This window comes from Ranitomeya imitator, chromosome 1 (genome assembly GCF_032444005.1).
Source record: "Ranitomeya imitator isolate aRanImi1 chromosome 1, aRanImi1.pri, whole genome shotgun sequence".
NCBI lineage: Eukaryota > Metazoa > Chordata > Amphibia > Anura > Dendrobatidae > Ranitomeya > Ranitomeya imitator.
The window spans coordinates 105,055,126-105,068,147 of NC_091282.1; the positions used below are offsets into that span (position 1 = coordinate 105,055,126).

Sequence of the window (13,022 nt, forward strand, 5' to 3'; positions counted from 1 at the left end):
AATTCAGGTGACAGGTTCCCTTTAATTTGGCAGGTCTTTCAGAGCATCAGGTCTACTTCTGTCACTCATCCACATGTTACTGACCAATGTTTCAGCTAGAAATGCTGGTCCAGACCCTGTCCCATGCATCCATGCTGAGCAATTTTACTATTTGTACTCTGGGTCAATAGATGCCACTTTTCTTGGCGTCTGCCCCTAATTTGAGCTGTTTTAGTAGCTTTTTGGTCCCACTGAAGGTGTTGTACATGGGTTTGTTTTTTTTTCCCATTGAATTCAATGGGCTTCAGATGTGTTCAACAAACCATTCAGCGAACATCGGGGGCGTTCGCCGAACTGAATCGTGAAAGGTTTGCTCATATCTAGTCATGACACAAAAAAAAAAAAAAAAAAAAAAAAAAATTTAAGGGCCCAATTCATCCAAGTGTTTCCACCAGAAAATTGGTGTAAAACGCTTTGAAAAATTGCGTACTTGCACAAAGATTTTATGACTACTGGCATTTTAATGCCAGGTTCAGGCACCTCGGCCAAAACATGTGGAGCTGGGGTGGGACTGGGCATGGCTACAACCAACTCTGCAAATTAATCAAAAGTAGCAATGTTTCTTATACCAGAAACATTTCCTGACTTAGTTAACATTTCTGGCAAAGCGCACAGATGCACAAGGTACACCGAATTCATTAATTGGTGTGAGCCCCTTAATAAATTTGGCATATTTTACTCCTGCACAGCACTCATTAAGGAAGGCATACCAAAATGTCAGTCTTTATTATTAATAATAATAATAATAAGCTTTAGTTATATAGCGCCAACATATTCCGCAGCACTTTACCGTTTAACAGTATCAAACACAACAGACATAAGTAACAACGTTAACAATACAATAATTAAAGCGAAATAAAACGACCCTTCTCGTGAGAGCTTACAATCTACAATGAGGTGGGGGAGATACAAAGCACAGGTGTGTATTTACAATGATGGTCCAGCCATCTTCACTCATTACAGTAGTCCAGACAGGAGTGGATCAGGGCGACAGTGAGGGTTTTTGTTGTTTCCATGGTGAGAAAAGGGCGGATTATAGAGATGTTCTTTAGGTGTAAGCGGCACGAGCGGGCAAGAGATTGTATATGGGAGGTGAAGGAGAGATCGGAGTCAAACATAACACCCAGATAGCCCGCCTGCTGCTGGGGTGTTATTATGGTGCCACCCACGGCAAGATTGCCTTGTGTACGCATGTACTACGGAGGACAGATAATGAACTTCAATCCAATATTGCAGCCAGCATGCAGCCGGCGGGTAAGGAAAGGGTGAATCAAACACCCGAAAACCCCGCCCCTATCGCTGAAGATTGTTCCCTCCAAATTCAGGTGACAGTGTCCCTTTAACTGGTATTGTATTATGCTGGAAAGTTTCCTTGGGTAGATCCACACTAAACCATTATGTGCATCCAGTATACATAGATGCAATCTCCAACGCATACTGCAGAAAGCAGTAGGAAGGGAGATGAAAGTGGCTTGTTGGCTTCCCCAGCTTGTCCCCAGGATGCATAGAATAATTGATACCTAAATTGATAATACAGGTGAACATTCAATCCTCCTAGTCACATCGCTGCAATTCAGGACAGAACACGTTCCAAATGCACTATAAATTGATTAATTTGATGTCCATTTCAATACCATTATCATGTGCTTTGTTCCTTATACATATTGCTCTGTCCGAGGGACGTTCACAATGTATACAAATTGCTCTCTAGTTAACAGATATAACGATTAGCTGCCAAGAATAACATCACACCCACAGTGTCTGCTCCAGTTTTCACTGGACACCCGGTGGACCCTCTAACATTAACACCTCCCAACTCTGAGCTAACTACTTTCTAATTCCTGTGTGTTGTCTTACGTTGCCATCTGATCTCATTTAGCGATTCCTTGACAGCTTCCTGTGTGGTACACTTTTCAGTGTCAGACGGGCCCTACAAACCACCGCGAGCTCATTACCAAATGCACCTTGTTTTTCTACGTCTGCTGCCCTTTGGTCCAACTTTTCCCCAATACAGCAGCGATGACAGTGCTGCAATTGTTAAAGACACTTCAGGAGAACAATGTCACAAGCCCTCCAATATGAGTGTAAAACAACCCACATGTCACAGCCTGCTCTCCCCCCAAAGAATTTTCTTACTCTGAAGGCATATGTTTCAACTATGCATTAATCAATCTACTGTACTGAAGCAGGATAGAGAACAAGCTAAGTAACATACTACAGACCCTGGCATCTGAAAAAAAAAAAAAAAAAAAAGTTTAATACATTAAAAAGAAAAAAGTCAAAGACGTGAAGTCACAAAAGACAAAAAATTAGTACTTGATCAAATCTTTCCACTACTGGTCAGGCCTACGTGGCTACTTGGTGATGTCTGTGCGTATGATTTACATGTTTCCCCCATTGTTTTGAAAGTTTGGAAAATGAACACTTTTTTTTGATAAGTAGAATGTGAGTGACACCTCTAGGGTAAACTCCTAAAAGGGATGCATTTTCTAGAGTAAACTAAATTCTTGAACAAGAGGTCATGAACTGAAAGCTGCAGGGGGTGATATTGGAGGAAAATGCAAACCAACACTGATGTAGAGACACGCTGGAATGTCAAATATTTTCCCAAAATCAGAATAGAGAAAAAGTTATTGGATAGTTATGATGGTACTACAGGAGAGGTTTTAATTGGTTGTGTTCTAATATATATGTTAAAAAAATGCCCCTCAAAAATATACAAAACAGTAACCCTACTCAGTACTGATGAGGGACAAGAATCCCAAAACAGCTGTCTACAGAAGGGTAGATCTTTGGGAAATATATTTATCAGAATTGCTCCAGGCAAGATATATATATATATATATATATATATATATATATATATATATATATATATATATATATATATATCCAGAATGCTGGAGGGGGAGGGGGAGCTGTGGCCAGAGGCTGTGGCACTGTGACAGCTGCAGGCTAACAGAAGACACCATACTCACCTTCCGTTGCTGCATTTCCGTCCCTGCATCTCTGATGGTTCCGGCGTGGCAGCTCTTCATGTGCTGAGCACAGGAACAAAGAAGAGCTGATGGCACTGGGACAACAGAGATGCAGGGACGGAGATACAGTGGCGGCGCGAGGAGGGTGAGTAAGATGGGAAGGTGGAAGGGGGATGTGAGCCATGCATGCAATAATGGGACCGGGGAGCCAAGCCATGCGGGACCGGGTGAGCCACATACCAGGACAGGACAGGGGAACCACATACCAGGACAGGAGGAGCCACATACCAGGACAGGATGGAGGAGCCACATACCAGGACAGGGGGAACCATGCATAGCAGGAAAGGATGGAGGAGCCACATACCAGAACAGCGACGGGGAGTGCCACATACCAGGACAAGACAGGGGGAGCCACATACCAGGACAGGGGGAACCATGCATAGCAGGAAAGGATGGAGGAGCCACATACCAGAACAGCGACGGGGAGTGCCACATACTAGGACAGGACAGGGGGAGCCACACACAAGAACAGGGGGAGCCACACACCAGGACAGGGGGAGCCACACACCAGGACAGGGGGAGCCACACACCAGGACAGGGGGAGCCACATACCAGGACAGGGGGAGCCACACACCAGGACAGGATGGAGGAGCAACATACCAGGACAGGATGGAGGAGCCACATACCAGGACAGGACAGGGGGAACCATGCATAGCAGGACAGGACAGGGAGAGTTACATACCAGAACAGCGATGGGGGTGCCATGCATACCAGGACAGGGATGAGGGGACAATGCATACCCAGCTTATACGCGAGTCAATAAGCTTACCCAGTTTTAAGTGGCAAAAGTAGGTGCCTCAGCTTATACTCAAGTCGGCTTATACTCGAGTATATATACGGTACTTGAATTTTTAGTCTACAGATGATGACAAAGGAAAAAAAAACATTTTGCTAATTTTAGGCCATTTTTTTTAGTTATCTACCTCTCTGGATTCTTCTCTACCCTGCAAAGATTTCTTGAAAGCAGATTAAAATAAGAAAACTCAATAAGATCCCCTTTAGTTTTCCAGATGATCAAAAAGTGCTGAAATGAGCTTCCTTGGACTCTAACTTTTCTGATTTTCAGTGCATCCATTGAGAAATGCCCTACATGTATATCGAACATCCTAATGGACCTTAATTAGCCAGACTGTTTGGCTGATCTATATTATATTGCTTTTTTTGTACAATTTACTACCCTGTAGTAAGCAAATAATTAAATAGTAATAGTTCATGTAAAAAAAGAGTAAAAGCCATTCAACCGCGACAAGGTGTACCCAATCAGGATGGTCCTATCCCATCTCTAGTATTAAACCTCACCTTGTGTCAGCCGACCTCAATGAAGATAAAGGTAGAGTAGGTTACAGGTCAAACTATACAGACACCTGCCCTAGATGAACCGCCTAGCTCCAATATGATTTTTATATTGAAGGTGGTAGTAGGAGCCATTGATGCATTAGCACCGTAATTTAATCAGAGCAATCATTTAAAAGTAATGAAAATCGAAAACAAATTACGATGATTTTTTTTCTGTTTTTTGTTTATTACATATTTCCACTTCAAAGTCAACTTTTAGCTAATTTTGTGTGTCACCAAGTACACACATCAGTTTGCATATCGTTTATAAGTGATGCCCTCACAGTTGACATGTCAATGTCATACGATGCGGATATGCTGGAGTATGGAGGCAAGTGATGCTAGAGAGGCCCGAGACTGGAAAACAAATCTCCGCAGCTGTATCAACATTCTTATAAAGAGGAATATTATTTTATCAAATGGCCTGACTTGTCACTAATAATTAAAAGTGAAGAAAGGAAATTGTGACTAACAGCTTGCCTTTCATAGGCAGGTAGAGCCGGCTCAGCAGTTGAAAGTTAGAGGAAATACTTTAGACATTTGTAATCCAGACACTACATTTAAAAAACAAAAAATAATAATTAGGCTTCTGATTGATGCAATAAACATAATACTGTATGGAGTCAGAGTGCTCTTTAAATAGAGGTGAAGTCTCATTGAGTTGAAAATGCAAATAAAATTTACAGTATCCTGCATTTTCCCATAGACTTGTATTAGCGACGTATCACGACGGATGGACACACGTTTTGTCCGTTGTGCACTGGATCCTGCGAAATCTGGTGGCCTGTCTTTTGCAAAAAACGTTCAAGGGAACGTTTTTCTGTACGTTGTATCCAGTGTTTCTGACTGTGCATGCCCAGCAGGAAATCTCGCACTCACTCTCTTTCCTCCCCGGGACTACAGACGGAAATGTGAAAGGACAAACCTCCATCGGTACATTGCGCTGACGCTTTGTGACGGGCGAGTACCGACACAAATGTGAAAGTAGCCTAATAGATAAGTTCTCTTGTGCAATAAACAATGGCACAGGGTTAATAGCAGCGTTAACGGAGTGCATAACGCGGTCCGTTAACACCTGCCATTAACCCTGTGTGAGCGCTGACTGGAGGGGAGTATGGAGCGGGCACTGACGGCAGGGGAGTAGGGAGCGGCCATTTCGCGGTCGCACTGTGCCCGTCGCTGATTGGTCATTGCCGTTTGACCGCGACCAATCAGCGACTTGGGATTTCCGTGACAGACAGACAGACAGAATTGACCCTTAGACAATTATATAGTAGATACACACACACACACACACACACACACACACACACACATTTTAGAGACCTTAAATGAATTTAATACCAAAGTATAGTGCCATTTCCACAATTTAATCCATTTGGTTGTTTAGTATTTGATAGAAGGATCCAATAATCTTCCCAAAAAAGTGTTTTGTTTTTTGTTTTTAACAATTCCCTCCCCTTTCTGGAAGAGTAACCCTTTCTGATCCATAGCATATGAAACATTATGATTTTGATTCTCCATGATTAAAACCGTGTTTCTTTGTAACCAATGTAACAATGAACAACATTTTTTTTTTTTTTTTAAATTTTGGCAGCGCCAGCTCGTTGATCCACTTTTGTCTATTTTAAAATTAGTTGTCTTATCAAACAAATCTTTTACATAAGTCCTCCAAGGGTGCCAAAGAGGAGTGTTGCCCGCTTGGGAACCTTCTCTATAAGCCAGAAGAAATATTTGGTAATTTTCGCCAGAGACAGATTTTATATGACAAAGCCATAAGTTCCTTTAATCAAACCCATAGAACACCAAACTTTAAGCTGTGGACATCATCCGTTTTTTTTCCCTCTTTAGCCAAAAATTATTTTTGCAATTGGGTTTCATTAAAAATGTTGCACCACTTGGCTTTTAAAAAGAACTTTGTAAGGACCCTAGTCTCTTCTGAAATCATCTCAGCTGAATCGTGACCAGATCAACTTTGATGGTGGTCTTTTGTCATAAATCAGCACCAAAGAGTTCAGTAAAATAATGGAAAAAAACAAAATCGATAATAAGAACGATCTCATTGATCCATTCATTCTGAAGCCAGAAAAGTGCAGGAAAACAAACGGCTTGTGAAAGCTAAACGGTGCAATCTTTTTTTTAATGAAACCCAATCGCAAATATTTTTATGGGCCCAAAACACATCAATTTAAGCAAAAATAAATGAATTTATATGTCTTTTATTAGATTCACTTTGCATACGATCATTGTATTGTATTATCCAACCAAAAGTTTAATAGACAGTAAATATATTACCAAATAATATTTAATCATAGTTTAAATTGAGCCGTCAAGTAGGGAAGATTTTTAGTGATACGTGCTGCAAGAATAAGTAGGGGTATTTAAGTGCACAATTGGAAAACTCGCCAAGAGTGTGGGGGCTGTTACAGAGATACCGAATATGGCTTCTCTAAGGACGCAAAGCAATGAATAAGCTGGAAATGGAAGTCATTCTCTGGAACAATGTAAAACAGATTGCATAATAACATATTTTGACTTTTTTTTTCCAACTCACTTGTGACCAATCTCATGTGCAATGGTAAATGCAGAACCCAAGCCAATGTCTTCATTAATGCTGCAACTCCGCTCCGGCTCACACATTCCAGCCACTGAGGCCAAGCCTAAATAAACAGAAGGAGACACAAAGGGTCAGGCCAAGGTGTTTCAGTCTTATAAATGCCTGGATTCTTTTTAATAACCTCCACATATAGAAGGAGCAGTTGGCAAAAGGTTAACTTTCGAGCCATTTACAAAATCACTGGGGGGAATTTCACTTTGCAGGCTAGACATTAATATTTTTTGAACTGCAGTCAGTGCTGGAAAATGTCTAGACTAGGGGTTAGATTTATAAATTTTACTTCTGGTAACTTGGGACCACCTAGTAACTTGAGCCAGGAGAGGGAATTCAGCAAAGTATTTCTGCTTTAACATTCTTGAGGCAGCAGAAAAAAAAGAAAAAAAAGGGGAAAAAAAGCATCCACATTATTTTTCAAAAAGAGATCTGTTTAAGTTTAGCGTGTGCAGTAAAAAAAATAAGCAAGTTTATATATACCGGTACTATAAAAAAAATAAAAAACCTAAGAGAAAAACAATATTAAAAAATCCACATAGCACATTCCTATTTTCTATATTTTTTGTGTGTTTTTAATGCCCAAATAGGAATATTAATGTGTTTTTCTCAGGATCAATAATAGTTACAATGGCAAATTGTGTGTAAAAACTAGCAACTTTGCTATTTTAATCTTATTAAACAGCCTCTTCGTTCACAAATGGATGGATTTTTTATTTTATGGTTAAATGCTCATTGTCCAAGTGATTGGCCATGGCTGCAGTCTAGCAGCGGTGGCCAAGCATGAGCAGTGCTTACATGCTCCTTTCAATACAGCTCTGCAAGCCGTGATCTAAAGCTAGCTAGAGCAAAAGATCCAGCCAGCTTAAGGCTAGGGTCACACAAATGTATTTTCTCTCATTCGAGAGGATGGGTCCCTTTATGCTAATCACACGCTGATCTAACTCTGATCAGAATTTGATCACAGTGTGATCCAATTTCTTCGGATGTGGAGAAGACTTAAAAAAAAAAAAAAAAAATTAAAAATTCTGGGAAGGCCTAGGTGCGATGAAAAAAAAAAATCAGACACATGCACAGCCCCATAGAATAACATTGTACTGGGTGTGAGCTGATGTTTCATTGGATTGCACTTGGACTGAAAATACGGTCATCTGCACGAGACCTTTGTGTTCTTGTGCTCCTCCAATGCTGCTGTAACACTGGAGAGTAACACTGGAGAGCAGTCAGATCAGACCAGTGCCAAAACTATGCCACGGTTCTGATTTGTCAATCTTCCAGAGCACACTGCCTGTGGAAAACAGAAAGCTGGGAGACTGTACGCACCTGAAGATTAACACCTGAGAACAATCCTTTTAATACATTCTAGAAAAAGTAAGCTCAACACCTCCAAGTATCATCAGAGGTGCAGATTGAAACTTTTATGACCAGGACACACCTCCAGAAAAAAAGAATTGCTTCAAAAGGCATCCCACTCAGCCAGCTAAATCCTATTCTGTACCGATAAGAGGCTGAAACAGTTTTCTGCAGATGGGTGAATGGCTTGGCTAATAAGTTGTAAAATTCTTAAATGATTGGATACCTCTATTAGTTGGTACTTCTGAGATACTATTCTTTACTTCCAGAAGAGAGCCAATTTACATGGATGCAACTGTCCAAGCTGAGAAGCGATGATGAATGAGCTGCTGGGAGCGCAGCATCAGTGACTAGTGGTGACTTCATCGAGGTTACCGCAGGTCACTGAGGCTGCATTTCCACCCCAATGAACTGCGGTGACCTCCCTCTGGCGAGATCACCGCTAGCACAATGAGAAAAAGTCTCACGGTGCAGAGGCGAATTCACCACAGATCAAATTCACTGCAGTAAAATTATCCGGTGAACTTTTTCTCACTGTGCTAGCGGTGACCTCACTGGAGGGAAGTCACTGCAGTTCACTCACTGGCCCAGGTTGGAATACAGCCTCAGTGACCAGAGGTAAACTCGATGAGGTCACTGCTGCTGTGCTCCCAGCAGCTAATTCATCATTGGTTCTCAGCACGGATGGTCGCATCTTAGCACCTTCCAGGTTGAAAACTAGTTATCTCCAGACATGGATCATGGAGTGGGACAAAATGACAGACAGGAGAGGGATTATTGTTGTTTTTTATTTATTTTTTTACAGAAGACGAGGAATTCAGTGGAATTAAGCATCAGATGAGTACAACTGTTTGTTATGAGTATTGGTTTTATTTCAAATAAAAAGACTTTATTCTGGCTGTGTCTTTATTTACCATGTATCTATAGGATTAGTAATGGATAGGTGTCTTATAGACGCCTCTCCATTACTAATCCGTATGCTTGACGTCACCTGACAATACAAAAGGTTACATCAACCCCACTTGCCACTGCTACAGGGCAAGTGGGAAGAGCAAGGCAAAGTGCCACAATTGGCACATCTAATAGATGCACCTTTTCTGGGCGGCTGTGGGCTGCTATTTTAAGGCTGCAGGGGAGGTCAATATTTATGGCTACCTACCAGCCTGAGAACACCAGCCCCAAGCTGTCTGCTTTAGCAAGGCTGGTTGTCAAAAAAATGGGGGAACCCAACAAATTTTTCAATTTAAATAATTAAAAAGACAGCAGGGGGACCCCTATATTCTTGATAGCCAGCCTAGCTAACAGAGCTGAGGGTTGCAGCCTCCAGCTGTGAGTTTTATTGTTTTGGTTCGCCCATCTCTATTGGTGTTCAATGAGGTTGAAGTGCAATCACAAGATGAAGGAAGCCCATGTGATAAAGGCGCACTATAGAAGCATCATTAGTGCAATTATATACTAAGCTATCACCCCCCATTAGTTGATAGGTTGTGAGTGGTGGTCTCATCGGTATTTTGCACCTGTATTGCTGCCATCTTTATCCCATGGGTTTGCTGCGTCCCGTGAGTGCACTAGTTCAGATAGCTGGACAGGAAAGCACTGCAGTCCCATTATAAGGTATTAACTTTTGAATTTTTGGAGTATTTTTAGTCCTCTTTTTGTATTTTTTTCTATGAATTTTAGTGTGAGGACCTAAATGTTCGGTTGCAAGCCTGCACATCTTGGCCAAATATTGACCAATACCTCATATATTATTTATATGTACCGTATGTTTTTTGCACTTTATTTTTCAGGGTGTAGCGAGGCCCATTATTTTTGGGCATCCAACCTGATCTAAAAGTATGGGCATCACTAATAGGCTGTAAGCCAGACACTGTGCCTTACTTGTGCGTAACCAGTGCCCTATACAAGCCTCTTTCGTGCAATTCTATACTAAGCAATAACCCCCCCCCCCCATTAGTTGGTAGGTTGTGAGTGGTTGTCTCCTCAGTATTTTGCACCTGTATTGCTGCCAACTTTATCACATGGGCTTGCTGCATCCTGGGGGGCACTAGTTTAGATACCTGGGCAGGTAAGCATTGCAGTCCCTTTCTACTGTATTAATTTTAGAATTTTTGGAGGATTTTTAGCCCTCTTTTTGTGTTTTTTTTTTCTGATCAATGAGGCTCCCAGCAATCAATCATGTATCACCTATTCTGTAGGTTGGCGATTTCCCAGCAAATAAATTTACTGCATCACATTTTAAGTGAGCTGGCTGATACATGTAAGACCCCATCCAGCTTTGGAATCCATCTAGATTTTTGAGTAGGACATTGATGGCATGAAAAAGAAAATTAATCTTTGAGTAAATCAAACAGAACTTTTAACTTGAAACACAAATTACGAGAGAGAGAGACCTTGCTTTTAATAAGAAGACTTCATTATTGGAAAATATGGTTAGTGGTACTTAATGTTGTGAAAGTGCACAGCCAGAAACTAAATGAATGCATGATGAAAAAAAAACAAAGTCTAAAGACTAAACCAAAGACAGGGCACTTTGGAGAGACAATGGTAATTGGATGTCAGACGAAATGATAAAACTCTTCTATTATTATTTTTCACCCCTTATACTGACAATGGGATATTTGGATCAACAGTAAGGATCCATCAATTGGTTCTATAGTTTTGGGGGGTGTTTTTTGCTATTGGCAGCATCTAAAGCAGATTAAGTACAATGGGATCTCTTAGATTTCATACGTAGGTCATCTTGAATCAGGAGAAAACAAAAGCCTTGATGTAATTGTGAATGGTGCCTTCCAAAAAATACTTTTTTTTCCAGAATAATCCTATGGTTTGTATGGAAAGTGAATGCCATCAAAAGGGAAATTCTATAAGGACAAATGGTAGATCAAGATTGGCTATTCATCTTATTTCAATCTACTAATAGGCCTGTCATCTACACCTGTATTGGATTGTAAAGTTTCCCTCACGGTTGGAAATTATAAGGTTCGACCTCGAAGGCAAAAACATGAATATTAATATCTACAAAATGGAATTAAGATTTTCCACACTGGAATAAGAATCTTTAACTTTTCATTATTGAAAGGATTGTTGGAGCAATATACACATAGATATTTTGCTACCATAAAAGTAGCCTTCCCAAAAACAGTCATTAACCGTACTAAAGTTGAGTAACCACATGTCTGAATGTGGCACCCCAGGAGTCCGGTTGCCACTGTGACATTGCCTCCCTCACAGGGGGTGATGTCATGCCTGGAAGCAAGAAGGGGTCCCCTTACCAAGTAATACCAGTATCCGGACCAGAAGGGGGAGTTCTAACACCTGATTTCAGGGGAGCTTCCCTATAAGTTCTGGCCTGGATGCGGGGTTAGCGAGTCAGTCTGGAGAATGAGAGGAGAGGAGGCAAGTCGAGGAGAACCTAGGGAGCTGAACCGTAGCCAGGCTCACCCCAGGAGAGAACGCTGACAAAAGAGGATGCCAGAGTCCTTGGCTGTGTGGCTACACAATGCCTGGATGCAACGCAGCAGATCAAGGGCTGGGGGCTGCCAGTGAAAAGGCAGTGCCTGTGATAAGCTCACGCTGTCTGCTATACAGGTTAGGAGCAGCATGCAGGAGATGAACTTGTGCAGTGCTTCAGGCAGCAAGAACTTAACGGAATTGTGCAGAAGGAAGGCCTCCAAACCCACCTGGCTAGGTGGATCCCAAATTGCTTCCGGACTGCCCGGACCCCATCATCAACTGTTGCCCATGCCCTGGTCTGCACCTGCAACTAACAAGTAAAGGTAATGGAAACTGCACCCTGCTGTGTCCTCTGAATTATTGCTGCGTCACCTGCCCTGCACTACAACATTCATCATCATTGACTTTAATTCACTTTAACTGTCCTTGGGCCTAGTTCTACCCGTGGAGAGCTGTAACAACTCTGCCGCATCAACATCAGCTCCAGCGGTCCCTTTAAGCAGCGTCAGTCACTCATTGCCGAACACCACTGGTGGCGTGACAAACAATTCCCATATTAACTTTATATACCCTTCATTTCATTAATTTTATTGGATGACCAGGGCCACGGACTAGGTTCACTGCTGCCATCACCACCCCTTTAAGAACTGTCAGACCCAGCCCGAGGACCCCACAGCCCTAGCGGGCACACCATGAAGAGGCATCAACTTTTCAATAGCATCCACTTAGCAACAATTTGGACACAAATTTCAACTCTTGGAATAAATTCATGTAGCGAAGAAACAATGGCTTTAGTAACAGAACCACAGAAATAAGTAGTGTTAGTAACACTGACCAAATTAGCTGTTGACGGTCTAACAGAAAATTACCAAATTCCATTCCTTTTTGATGAAATTTTTTTCAAAATGTTGAAAAAAAAATAGCATTTTTATGGTACAATTACAGTCAAAACTATATTAAGATGGCATCAACCTTGGTTTTTCCCCAACTGCTGGTCCCAAATTGTACATAGACAAAATCAGACATCACCCAGTTACCAACTAATTGAAACAAGAGAAGTGAGGGTAGTGTCCACAATAGCGTATAGTCTATGAAAACCTAGCGGTAAAAGTACTAGTTTTATATAAAAGTCCAGCCATAAAATGCAAAGAAGTACATAAAAAGCTGCATGATCCAGTGACAAGCCAGAATCT

General features: G+C 41.5%; 1 protein-coding gene across 1 annotated transcript in view; it reads right to left on the reverse strand.

Moving 5' to 3' along the window:
• ADAMTS6 (ADAM metallopeptidase with thrombospondin type 1 motif 6) overlaps positions 1-13,022 on the reverse strand; it is a 400,079-nt gene that overhangs the window by 196,999 nt on the left and 190,058 nt on the right. Inside the window, exon 9 of the mRNA XM_069749400.1 lies at positions 6,967-7,072. Coding sequence (XP_069605501.1) covers positions 6,967-7,072 — 106 coding nt within the window. The remainder of the gene's footprint in view (positions 1-6,966; positions 7,073-13,022) is intronic.